Genomic DNA, 13,055 nt, shown 5'->3' with positions numbered 1-13,055 from the left:
TGGATCAGCCAATAGGATATCATCCATAGAGTGATAAATAATGGACTGGAGAAATTGTTTTCGAATTATCTCCAATGGCTGTTGTACAAAATATTGACACAAGGTAGGCCTATTTAACATTCCTGTGGCAGGACTTTCCAATGATATCTTTTTATTGGGCTTTCTCTATTGAAGGTAGGTACTGAGAAAGCAAACCCTTCCTTATCACATTCATATAGAGGAATGGTGAAAAAACAGTCTTTCAGATCAATCACTATGATAGCCCATTCCTTAGGCAACAAGGAAGACAATGGGAACACAGGCTGTAAGGAACCCATTGGCTGAATAATCTCATTAATCGCTCTGAGATCTGTCAGCATTCTCCATTTGCCAGATTTTTTTTTTTTTTAATGACAAATACTGGAGAATTCCAAGGGTTTGTATACTCCTCTATCTGCTGAGCCTCCAGCTGCTCCTGGACTAGCTGTTCTAATGCCTGTAGTTTTTCTTTTGTCATAGAACATTGATTAATCCAGATGGGCTGGTCAGTCAGCTACCTTAGTGGTAAGGCTGTTGGAGTCTTGGCAGCAGTGGTTCCTTGGGGTAGAGCTAAATTCTCAGCCACTGCTGTATCTGATTATGGACAGCTCGGATAGTCTGTAACTGTCGTTGATAACATTCCCTAACTAATTTAAAATTTTTGTTAGGAGCCTGACAGGTTTCATGGCTAGACACAGACTGAGGGGATATTAATTTGGGTTTTCCACTGCTGTAATAGATCTCTTCTCCATAAGTTAATGACTATATCAGCCACGTATGGCCTCAATTTACCTACCTGATTTTCTGGTCCCATACATTTAAGCCATCTAATACTTTGCTTTATTTGGGATCAGGTCCCAGCTCCTTGAAATTGGATGTCTACCTCTTGAAATGGCCAACTTACAGGCCAAGATTTTGGAGAGATAATGGTGACATCTGCTCCAGTGTCAACCATTCCTTCAGTCTCAATATTGTTTATTAGTATTCTTAGTTTTGGTCTTTGATCCTCTATAGAAGTTTGCCAAAATATTTTTTTTTGGCTCCCTTTGAGGCCTTTTGAATTGTCTATAGAACTTACCTCAGCCTTGTCTGGTCTCAGAACATCTGTTTTTGAAGCAGTAATGTTTAATTGTCCTGAGGAAGATAACTCTCCCTGCCTGGCATTGGGGTCTTCGAGAGGCCCCCCCTGGGAGTTTTTTGGCAGGGGGTTGCCCCATTTGTCTGTTGTTGCTCTATATTCCCTAGTCAAATGTCAGCTTTTGCGACATCTTTGACATATTCCAGAAGGCATAGGCCCCCTTTTGATATCACTTTGATTTTCCCTGCAGTCATTTCTGAGATGACCCTGCTCACCACAATTAGAACATTTGAAATCTTGGGTCATTTCTAGGTGTCTAGTGGCATCTTCTCCTATTACAGTCATATCAGGCTAGCAAGATCCAACATCAGCTATATATGGAATCCCCTCATCTATTGATGCTGACCTTGCCCTCAGTGGTCTGATTGCTTCCTTACACTCAGCATTTGCATTTTCAAAGGCTAAAGGCTCAATTATTGCCTTTCTTGCTGCTGGGTCTGATACATTCCTTTCTACAGCTGAGGTTAGTCAGCCTTTGTAAAAAGTCAGGGAAGGTTTCTTGTGACCTTGTATGACTTGAGTAAATGGTTCAGGTCTCTTCCCTGATTCTGCGACTTTGTCCCAGGCCTTTAAGGCTGACAGTTGACACAGTGCCAGGGTTTCTTCATCATATGCAGCCTGCACCTCTACCTTAGCAAAGCAACCTTCACCAAGCATCTGGTCTGTGGAAATTTCTCTACCCCTGGCTCTATTTCATCATGCTATCTCCCTCGCCTTGTCTCTCCACTGTGCAAACCATTGTAAATTTGCAGCAGGTTCTGGCATTGCTCTTGCCATATCCTTCAAGTCTTAGGGGATTATTCTGTTTTTAATAGACCAAGAAGTCAGGATTTGTTTTACAAATGGTGAATGCGTTTCAAAATTAGTGACACTTTCCTTAACTTTCTCAGATCGAACACATCCATGGGTTGACATTCAAATTCCTGATAACCCTGTGGATAACCATCATCTGGAGGTCTTTGTTGTATATTAACTGGATAGACTAAAGTTTGTTTTCTAATAACCTTGGGTTGGCTTTCTCTAATTGTATCTTCTGTGTCAACCTGAGCACTTTCCTTAGTTGACATTTTAAATTCCTCTCTTAAGGTCTGTGCCCATGCTTCATATCTTTCCTTTTGCTGCTCTTGCTGTTCCTGGAGTTCCTGTATTTTCTGTTCAAGGTTCTGCCTTCACATTTTGATTTTTTCTTTATATTGCAGTTCTGATATTGTGCTGCCTAGGGATTGGGGAGATGACTCAGTGGTCAAGAACCCTTGCAAAGGACCAGAGTTCAGTTCCCAGCCCTGACATGGTGGTTTAATTGGTAACTCCAATACAGGGCATCTGCTGCCACAGGTACCACCCATGCACTTGGTGCACACAGGCAAAACACTAAGAAACGAATAACATTTTAAAATTTATAGTTTCACATTCTTGAGTTGTTTAATTATCACAAGTGTCCCCAAGGAAATGTCAAGTTTGGGTGCTGGAAAATGTCTTTTTGTTATCTTTATATGTAAATGCTGATTGAGTGTCTCCCAGTCCCCGCAAGTAGGTAATACAAAGGGTTCCAGGCTAGTGTGGCTAGTGTGGAATGAAGACAAGCTTTAGAAAGCAACCAGGGAATGAAGGGACTTACAGACTGTGGTGAAACACTGGGGATCTATTGCTGAGCAGAGAAGTGACAGGAGTCAGGTCTTCTTGAACAAGCCTGGAGGAAGACTAACACAACACTGTAGCTGTATCACCACAGGAACTCTCCAGGCAAGAGGCGGTGCTGATAGTTCAAGGCTTGCTAGCATGATACTCAGAGCCCTGAGAACTAAACTCATGGGATACATCCCAGCTTGTACTTCGAGCAACCACATTTGTGAGCACCAGGCTTGCTAAGGCACCATGGAAGAGGGTGAAATCAGGAGGTTGCTCTGGCCATTACACCAACTGACAGCGCTTCTTCATTTCCCTCTGGAATGTTTGTACTGTATCCCTGGCCCAGCTGTGATGTGTCTAAATGCACAGTGTCTGGCTGGGATCTGCTCCGTCACGTTTAGAGAAAGGAGCTCTGTTGGAATCTGGAGGTGCAGTAATAGCCTTCTTCTTTGGTCTTGCTCTTGGTCCCACTTTCACTCTACCTGGTAGCTTTTCATTGTGCTTTACAGCTTGTGATATTCACAGGCCAAGTTCCACCATTGCTCTTCCCTGGGTAATTTTGTTCATTTATTAATCCCACTGGTCTTTAGAGAAGGATGTGAAGTAACTCTTGTTCCATCTCTTCTCCCAGAAGGCCCCTGTCCCTTTAGTGCTGAACCATGTACATACATACCCCACTCCCCACCAGTCTTTGGGCTCTTTTTCCCCCAGTCCTCTGAGTTCTTAAATGTAAGTTAAAGTTGAGTTAAAACTTCCTGTCTGCAGGTGTGTTACCACAAACCACACTAACAAAGCCTTGCACCTATCTTTCCAGGCGTCTCCTCTAACGTCTCTGTGGATAAGGAACAGAAGCTGTCCAAGTACAAAGATGAGGATGGTTGGTAAGTAAGGTATTTATGTGGATATGTCAGAGAAAATTTGAATTTTAAGGAAAAGTCTTCTACCATTCTGTGAGATTGCTTGAGATATAACTTTTCATTGTAATTGAATGCATTTAAAAGTAAAAATCCATTATTTGATGGTGATAGCCCCTTTAGATAGGAAAGTGGAAGTTTCTAAGATTCTGAAAGTATATCTAACACTGATTTTAGGCCTTTGAGTTTGGTGCCAAAGAAAATGGAAAGTAAATGTAGAAAATAGGTATCTTTTTGTTTTGTTTTGTTTTGTTTTAATTTCATTGTGGGTGGTTATGAGCCACCATGCAGTTGCTGGGATTTGAACTCACGACCCTCGGAAGAGCAAACGGTGCTCTTACCTGCTGCGCCATCTCACCAGCCACCAGAAAATAGGTATCTTAAAATCTCCAAGTTGAAAGTGTCCTGTTCTAGTGTCTTTTCCTTGTCCTGGCAGACAGAAAATACGAATACAGAGCTGACACCCACGCCTGACTGGGGCACACAGAAGGCCATCTGTGGCCATAGTAACTAGTTCCAAGGACACCAATCCTAGGTTCTGTGTGCCCACTGCTGGACTGAGGGGACAGATAACTGTCAATGCTGACCACTAGTGTCTGGAAAGTGCTGTCCTGAGCACACTGAGTGAAGGCTCTGCCTTTTATATTTGCTACCCCAGATAGGAGCTGTGTCTTGGTGAGCTGTAGAAACTAATGTGTAGTACTCAGGGAAGCCAGAGGTGGCACTGACTTGAAGGTTTTGATAATGGTTTTAGTAACGTTGGAATACCCCATTCCGATAAAGTATTATAGAAACTGGAAAGGAAATTGCATTGATATTGATAAAGATGTAGGTGTGACAGATTATGCTGCTGCCAGGTAGACGGTCACAGTTTAGAAATCTCAACTTATAAGTGTTTTCCAAGTATGTACGCATGTTCACTGTGTGTGTGCTTGGTGTTCACGAATGTCAGAGAGGGCATTGGAGCCTTTGGAATTGGGAGTTGTAGACAGTTATGAGCTGCAGTGTGAGTACTGGGAATTGAACCTGATTCTCCACAAGAGCAGCTAGTGCTCTTAACCATTGAATCATCTCTCCAGTCCCAGAAATCTCAAGTTTAGATGACGTTCCTTTTGTGGCCAAAGGCAATAAGCCCAAGGAGTTACCTTCTCCCTGTGCTAGCGCTCTGGTTACAGTAAATCTCACAGGGACTGTGGCGTTTGTCTTCCTTCCTCTGAGGCATTCTTTTTTGTCTGCTTCCCTGTTTGAGTCACCTTCTCCATGTGTGTCAGGCCTGTGTATCAGGTTCACTATTTTATACTGTCTATGTTCCCATTAAATCAGCTTCAAATTGGTAGAGATTTGAGAAGGGAACTGCCTTTCTCAGTCAGTGATCTGGAAGTTATTTGAGCTCTTTACTTACATCACCTAAACTCATCGTTTGTATTGCCTTAAATTGTCTGGAGTTTCACTAAGGCCCTGTGAAATACTGTATTGCTTTGGGATGCTTATGTGTTTTTCAAAAGGTCCTTTGTACTGAACATCTGAATAAGTCATTGCAGTGGTCAACCAAGGCATGAGATGAGCTTCAGAAGTGGGCTATAGAACTAGCAGTTCTGCCTCTGTTTTTCTGATCTCTATCCTTTATCGAGGATTGAATCATTTACTTACGATTGAGCCAGTTCTTGTTAAGTCGCTTTATAGTGCCTGGTACTGCTTCTCAGTCTTGTTCAATGATAGGCTGAGTTGGGCCCAATGATAGTGGCCTCCTACTCCCTACTGCTCCCCAAGGGTATTCTAAGGTCTGGATTAGTATGGACTGGGATTTGAACTCAGAACCTTCGGAAGAGCAGTCAGTGCTCTTACCTACTGAGCCATCTTACCAGCCCCGTATATTATTTCTTATGAAAAAATTTTTAAACACGCCATAGAAACTTAGTACAGAATAAGCAGCAGATAGCTTAACCAGTTATATCACTAGTGAAATTTTACCCAGTGGTGATCTGTTTGACCTTTGTTACATATGTTGTTGTGATAATTAAAAAACATCCCCATGTCTGTCCTGCTTTGTCTGGCTCTTCAGTGGCTCCCTTTGGTATGATGTCAAGAACAGATAATTAGTGATAACAGGTCCCATATTTAGGAGGAATGAAGATACTTTTCTTTCTTCCTTTTTTTCTTTCTTTCTTTCTTTCTTTCTTTCTTTCTTTCTTTCTTTCTTTCTTTTCTTTCTTTCTTTCTTTCTTTCTTTCTTTCTTTCTTTCTTTCCTTCTTTCTTTCTTTCTATCCTATCTATCTATCTATCTATCTATCTATCTATCTATCTATCTATCTATCTATCTATCTATCATCTATCTTAGATCCTGCTCACTGCCCCCCTCCTGGCCACTCCCTCCCACAGTCCTTCCCCCATTCTCCCCTCCCTTTCTTTGAGTAGGTGGGGTCTCCCTTGTGTATCCTCCCACCATGGCACTTCAAGTCTCAGTGAGGCTAGGTGCATCCTCTCCCATTGAGGCCACACAGGCAGCCCAACTAGAAGAACAGGATATGCGGAATCTTTTTGTTGCTTGTCCAGATTTTAAATAGTTTGTCTTATAATACCAGATCAAGGATTCTGTGTTCTGGAAAACCCTGCCTTGACGTTTGTTCATGTCCCTCTTCATTTGTTGTCCATGGTGGTTCAGCCTAGGGATGTGCATGCAGTTCTCCCGAGTCTTCCTGCCTTTGTTCTTTTCTTCCTCATGCTGTGTGTGCTGAAGCAGTCTTGTCACCTAGCCCTTGCCATGGGAGGATGGGGTAGGAGGGCTGTGCTATAGAGGAGACCCTGTCTCAACAGCAGCAGCAGCAGCAAGTGGTCAGAATAGACCCTGTCCACCTCAACTACCTAAGGGCTTATGGGCTGTACTTAGTCGACATTAATTTTTATTTCTTTAAGTGTGTGTGTGTGTGTGTGTATGCGCGCCTGCCTGCGTGCTTGTGTGCATACGTCTGTCTGTCTGTCTGTCTGTCTGTCTGTCTGTGTTTATGGAGGTCAAGGATAACTCTTGTTTCAGTATATGGGTCCATCTTGCCAGCCCCCAGCTCCTGGGTTTTAGCAAGGAGGATTCTTAGAGATTGCTGTTTTCTCCCTAAGTGGTGGCCTTTCTCTGTTGCAGCATCCTTGAGGCGCTGCACTGTACGGGCTGCTCCCTCAGCCTTGGCCATGTGTACAGATGCACTCCCAGGAACCTGGATTACAAGAGGGACTTGTTCTGCCTCAGCGTTGAAGCCATTGAAAGGTAGGTCTTAATAGATGAGTGGCCACCTCATGACTAGTTCTCACAGTAAAGCCAGTGGTCACCCTCTATCCTGCTTTGAGTCCAATTTATTCAGTATTAGAAGAGACAGACAGTAGATTGTAAGAGAAAATGTGTGGTTTTTTTTTGAAGTAAAAATTAATTGAAATTTTTGTTTATTTATCGTTTATTTTACTTTTTTGGTTTTCGTTTTTTAAGATAAGGTTTCTCTTTGTAGCCTTGACTGTCTTGGAACTCACTAAGTAGACCAGGCTGGCCTCATACTCAGAGGTCTGCCTGTCTCTGCCTCTTGAGTGCTAGGACTAAAGGCGTGTGCTACCGTTTCAGTATAAACTCCTAGCTGACTTCAAAGTTAAGATCCCCTTGAAGCAAATATTCCTGCTTTGCAGGTGCCGGGTTTCCCTGGCGAGATGTTTGAGTAATTGTGTGGACCAGTATGTACTGCCCTCACTTTTCCATCCTCAGTATGAACTTCTTAGAGCAGTGATTCTCAACTTTCCTAGTGCTTCAACCCTTTAATACAGTTCCTAAGGTTGTGATGACCTTAAACCATGACATGATTTTCATTGTTACTTCATGTCTGTAATTTTTCTACTGCTATAGAATGGTAATGTAAATATTTGATGTGCAGGATGTCTGATATGTGAGAGGATTGTTTGACCTCTGTAGGGATCATGACCTCTCTACAAACTTTGAACCACTGCCTTCAAAGTTCATGATGAGGGAGGGGCTGGGGGATATAGCTCAGAGGGTAGAGTGTTTGCCCAGGATGTACAAAACCCTGGCCTCAGAGGCCAGCACTGTATAAAGTGAGTGTGGTGGTGCACCCTGGAATCTCAGCACTTGGGAGGTGGAGGCAGGAGGATTGGGACTTCAAGCTACATAGAGAGCTGGCCGTGGGATCTATGAGACTGTCTTGGAATTTCCTCTGACTCCCAAGAAGAAAGACGTGAAGAATTGGCATTTCAGAATCTTTTACTAAAGGAGTCCCTTTGATATTCTAGAGGACTAGAACTATAAGTTAAGTTCTTTACTGTAATGAAGAAGTATCTGGGTAGTAATTTGTTTTCTGATTTGTTTTGTTTTATTTTGTTCCAAAATGAAAGAAAATAGCTGTATTCTGCAAGATTTCTAGAGAATTTCATACATTTTTAAAATTTTCAATTATATTTGCCATCTTTTTAAACCAGACAAGTTTAAATAAAAGTTTTATAATCTATAAGCTAGTTCACATGGAAGAGTCACTAAGCAAGCCATGCTCCGTGTTACAGAGCATGTGCGTTTGACTGATGGTCCCATGTTACAGAGCATGTGCGTTTGACTGATGGTCCCAGGCAGTGCTCCCTAAACCTGTGAGACGCTCCTCAGGGTCAGTGGCAGAACTGAGGGTGCACATGCCTGTGAAGGAGAGGACATCTTAGCGATGTGTGCTCACACTCCTGTCACCTCAGCACTCTGGAGGCCGAGTAGGGAGTGAGGCCAACCTTGGGTACCCAGCAAGATCTCTCCTTAGAATAAATAATGATAAAATGGAAGATAGAAATTTTAATCCAATGGGATTGGAACAAATCCCTCTCTTTTTTGTTTTGTTTTAGTTTTTTGGGGGGGAAGGGTGGGTTCTTTTTGTTTTGTTTTGTTTTTTTGGTTTTTCGAGACAGGGTTTCTCTGTGTAGCTCTGGCTGTCCTGGAACTCACTCTGTAGACCAGGTTGGCCTCGAACTCAAATCCGCCTGCCTCTACCTCCCAAGTGCTGGGATTAAAGGCGTGCACCACCACCACCCGGCTTGTTTTAGTTTTTTTGAACCAGGGTTTCATTATGTAGCCCTGACTTACCTGGACTTGCTGTGTAGATCAGGCTAGCCTTCAACTTAGAGATCCACCTTCCTGTGCCTCTGCCTCCATCTCCCAAGTGCTGGAAGTAACGCTATGTACCATAACTAGTTGACTTTCCCCCTCCTCGCTTTCTCTCTCTTTCTCTCTTTTTTAAAGATTTATTTATTTATTTTATGTGTATAAGTACACTGTAGCTGTACAGATGGCCATGAGCTATCATGTGGGCTGCTGGGAATTGAACTCAGGATGACCCCGCCCGCTCGCTCTGGCCCACTTGCTCCAGCGTAATACACTGTAGCTGTCTTTAGAAGAGGGCGTCAGATCTCATTACAGGTGGTTGTGAGCCACCATGTGGTTGCTGGGATCCGAACTCAGGACCTTCGGAAGAGCCGTCAGTGCTCTTACCCACTGAGCCATCTTGCCAGCCCTCTCTCTCTCTCTTTTCTTTTTAAAGAAGGGGTGGCTTCTTTGGGCTCAGACGTTGAGGGTACAGTGGTGGAAAGGTGTGATAACAGAGCTTGAGGCAGCTGGCCACATTGCACCTTCATTCAGGAGGTAGAGAGGTAGAATTCACAGCTTATTTTTCTCATTTTAAGATTGAGGTGGGGGTGGGGGTCTCATCCTATGTCCCTTGCTAGCCTTGAACTCAGTGATCCTCCTGCTTCAACCTTTGAGGTGCTAGGATTACAGGGATGTGCCACCATGCCAGGCTAAAAAAATTTAAAGTGATAATATTAGTATAAAAGAAAAAATGTGACTATTTTGTCCTAGAACACAATATTGAAGTTATTTTTCTCCTTAAGAACTGAATTTAGGGCCAGGCAGTGGAAGCACACGCCTTTAATTCCAGCACTTGGGAAGCAGAGGCAGGCAGATTTCTGAGTTTGAGGCCAATCTGGTCTACAGAGTGAGTTCCAGGATAGCCAGGGCTACACAGAGAAACCCTGTCTCGGGGGGAAAAAAAAAAGAATTGAATTTAGGATCCATGTTACCTTATGGGACAACATGCTGAGGAGTCTGAGTTTGTTATAGAAGTGTTTACCCAGTGTAACATTTATCTACAGTTGAACAAAATTTTTAAATCTATTTTTTTTCCAGTTCACTCCTTTTTCTTCTAAAGAGGGTACTAATCATCCTCTCTGGTTTTGTTTACTATGCTTTTTTTTTTTTTTCAGAAGTATAATCCATAGGTTTTCCAAAAGAAGGCTTATTATTTCTTTATTATCTTATGTGTATGGGTGTTTTGCCTGTATGTATTACATGTCTGTGCATTACATGTGTGTAGTGCCTATAGAGGCCAGAAGTGAATATTGGATCTCTGGGGGTGGAGTTAGGCCATTGTGAGCTGCCATGTGGGTGCTGGGAACTGATCCTAGATCCTCCAGGAGTGCAGCCAGTGCTCTTAACTGCTGAGCTGTCTCAGCAGCCCTGGACAACTTACTTGATAAGGTGGCGTGAAGTTGCTGTATGAGTAAAAGAAATGGAAGGAGCATGTCTTCCTCGTGTGGAGATTATGTGGTAGTTGGCACCAGGTGACTTTCTCATGGGCCAGGCTGCTGCTGCTGCTGCTAGTTTTTTTTAAAAAATAAATTCGTATTACTTAATCAGATGATCATCCCCATGACCCTAGAGAGCTGTGTAAAACACAAATTGCAGGTTGTCTAAATCTTACTGTTCAAAGCTTTTCTTATTTTTATTTTATGTTTGTGGGTGTTTTGCCTGCATTTATGTATGTGTGCCGCATGCGAGCCTGGCTCTCTGGAAGCCAGAAGAGGTCACTGATCCCCGAGAACTGGAGCTAGGGAGGCTGAGCTTCCATATGGGCACTGGGAACCGAACTCAGCTCCTGTAGGAGCAACAAGTGCTCTTAACTACTGACTGTCTCTCTAACCCTGAGGTTGTCCAGATCCTGATAATCAAGGATCTATTCTACAAACATGAAAATATCTATGTTTCTTCTGGAAAGTCATGTAAAACAAGCAGTGGCTTCTTACGTGCCATTCCAATAGTGCATATTTCTAATAGAAAGTGAATCTGGAGGGCATCTGGTCAAAGCCTAGGGAGGGATGCATTTATGAAGTTTGGCTTCCTTGGGTCTCCATGAAGAGAGAATGGCTGTGTTTAGTTATTTGGTGCTCAGAATAATGGACTTAGAGCTAGCATTGTGAGCTGCTATGAATTTGATGTCTATTCCTTTTCATACTTTAATTCTGTAATGTGCTACACCTCAGTTATACTTTAGGGTCCTCCCAAAAGCAAATCGTGTCAGAAGACAAGGAGCTTTTCAATCTTGAAAGCAGAGTTGAAATAGAGAAGTCTATAAAGCAGGTAATTTTATTCTTTTTTTTTTTTTAAAAAAAAACTTTTTTTTTTTGTCTTTTGTTTTTTAAGATTTATTTATTGTTATACATAAGTACACTGTAGCTATTTTCAGCCACACCAGAAGAGGGCATCAGATCTCATTATGGGTGGTTGTAAGCCACCATGTGGTTGCTGGGATTTGAATTCTTAAATGTATGCCTTTGAATGATTTCCCACAGCGATCAAATGACCCCTCCACGTGACCCCATGATGTCACTGTTTTTTTCCTCTCAGCACTTTCACCATGAGAAAGTGCTCATGGCCTGTTAGGGAGCTGGGCTGTGAGCTGAAGCTGTATCAACACCAAGCACATTCCACACCGAGACCAAAACAGCATTCTAAAGCAGAAATGCGCCCTTGAGCAAAGCAATATTTAAATTGTTTTCTTTTTCATGTGTCTGTGTATTTGTGTGTTTTGCCTACATGTCCACATATACACCATATGCATGCGTGGTGCCTGTGGAGGTTGGAAGAGGGTGTCAGATCCCCAGTCAGGTCTCAGGGTGGAACCCAGGTTGTCAGGCTTACCTGCTAAGCCATCTGTGGCCTTAAGCAAATTGCCTTGCCTGGTATAGACAGCTCACTGCTGAATACTAATGTTTCCTGAGATAGGCAAGATGGTGAATGCATGTATAGCTGTAGATGGTGGGCTATGACTAAAGCTAATAAGGTCATCAGGATGTGTCAGTCACTCTGCTAACGAGTTTGGTAGAGCAAACATTTTTATGTCACACATAGCATTCAGAGTGGAATGGCTTAGTCTAATCATTAAACTCTGAGTAATTAATTATACTCACACTTGTATCTCTCCATGCCTTTTCAATTTGGTAGATGGAAGATGTTCTGACAGCCCTGCAAACGAAGCTATGGGAGGTTGAATCGAAACTGTCCTTGGCCGGCCAATACAGCTGAGCTGTGTCCTATACGCCCCCATGCTCCACCCTTGTTCCTAACACACTGTTTCTCTGCCTTTAATTTAGGATGAGGTACTGTTTCCATGTTTGAATTAGAAAGCCAGTTTATGATGCATGGCAAAATGGGATTTGGAGGCTTTAATTTTAATAAAAAAAACTGGGGTGATTTTTTGTCTTCTTTTTCTATTAAATTTGTTGTATGTATGTGTGTATGTGTATATGTATATGTGTATATACATATGTATTTTTCTACCTTTTAAAAACTTTGTTACTTTTGAGATTAAAAAAAAATTCTGGGGCCTTGAAATCTATATACTCAGTAAGCATGCACTGTGCTCTGCTCCACCCAGCCCCCTCCCTATGTACAGAGATGGCCTGTCACAGCACTCTGCAGGGCTGGCTCTCCATGTCTGATCATTCTCAGAACGTTAGAGTGTAACTGGGAGCATGCCCCTAGGCCTGGGAGATCCAAACTGTGATGTCTGTGGGAACCCCACGTTTAGTGGTCTCATTTAACAATTGGATGTATGCATCAAACAGAACATGGGCCATGCAGGGGCCTGTGGATTGCAGGAGCCAGAGTCGGAAGGGTAGCAGTACCTGAGCTGCTGGCAAACTGCTGGCAGCTTGAAGTCAGGCAGAGTGGGGGTGGGTATTGCACTAGAGAAATCAGCAAGTGCTAAAAAGAGTCAGGCTTCCCTCTTCCTTCCCCGCTGCTTCCCTAGCACCATACAGGCTATTTCAACCCTGCTCCATAACTTAACATTTAGAAGAAAATACCCAACATACGAAAGACCATTCTGAATATCTCATTTGTTAAGTAAAACATGAAAGTGTCTTACAAGCATACAGGTTATAGCTACATTCTTCATATCTTCCAGAGAAAAAGCAAACATTTGAAAACAAGTGACTTGGAGTCTTACTAGTAGTTACTATCATATACATCATTCTGAGACAAGGTTTCCCTGTGTAG

The 13,055-nt window shown here is 42.7% G+C and overlaps 1 protein-coding gene across 1 annotated transcript in view; it reads left to right on the top strand.

Moving 5' to 3' along the window:
- Window positions 1-12,249, top strand: part of Mis18a (MIS18 kinetochore protein A) — an 18,653-nt gene extending 6,404 nt beyond the window's left edge. The window contains exons 2-5 of the mRNA XM_031364362.1: window positions 3,600-3,666; window positions 6,834-6,956; window positions 11,039-11,135; window positions 12,000-12,249. Of these exons, the coding sequence (XP_031220222.1) occupies window positions 3,600-3,666; window positions 6,834-6,956; window positions 11,039-11,135; window positions 12,000-12,080 (368 nt within the window). The 3' untranslated portion in view covers window positions 12,081-12,249. The remainder of the gene's footprint in view (window positions 1-3,599; window positions 3,667-6,833; window positions 6,957-11,038; window positions 11,136-11,999) is intronic.
- Window positions 12,250-13,055: the final 806 nt, after the last annotated feature.

Source organism: Mastomys coucha, unplaced genomic scaffold, assembly GCF_008632895.1.
Source record: "Mastomys coucha isolate ucsf_1 unplaced genomic scaffold, UCSF_Mcou_1 pScaffold12, whole genome shotgun sequence".
In the NCBI taxonomy this organism is placed as follows: domain Eukaryota; kingdom Metazoa; phylum Chordata; class Mammalia; order Rodentia; family Muridae; genus Mastomys; species Mastomys coucha.
The sequence above is the reverse complement of the archived record's forward strand: the minus strand, read 5'-3'. Positions and strand labels throughout refer to the sequence as shown.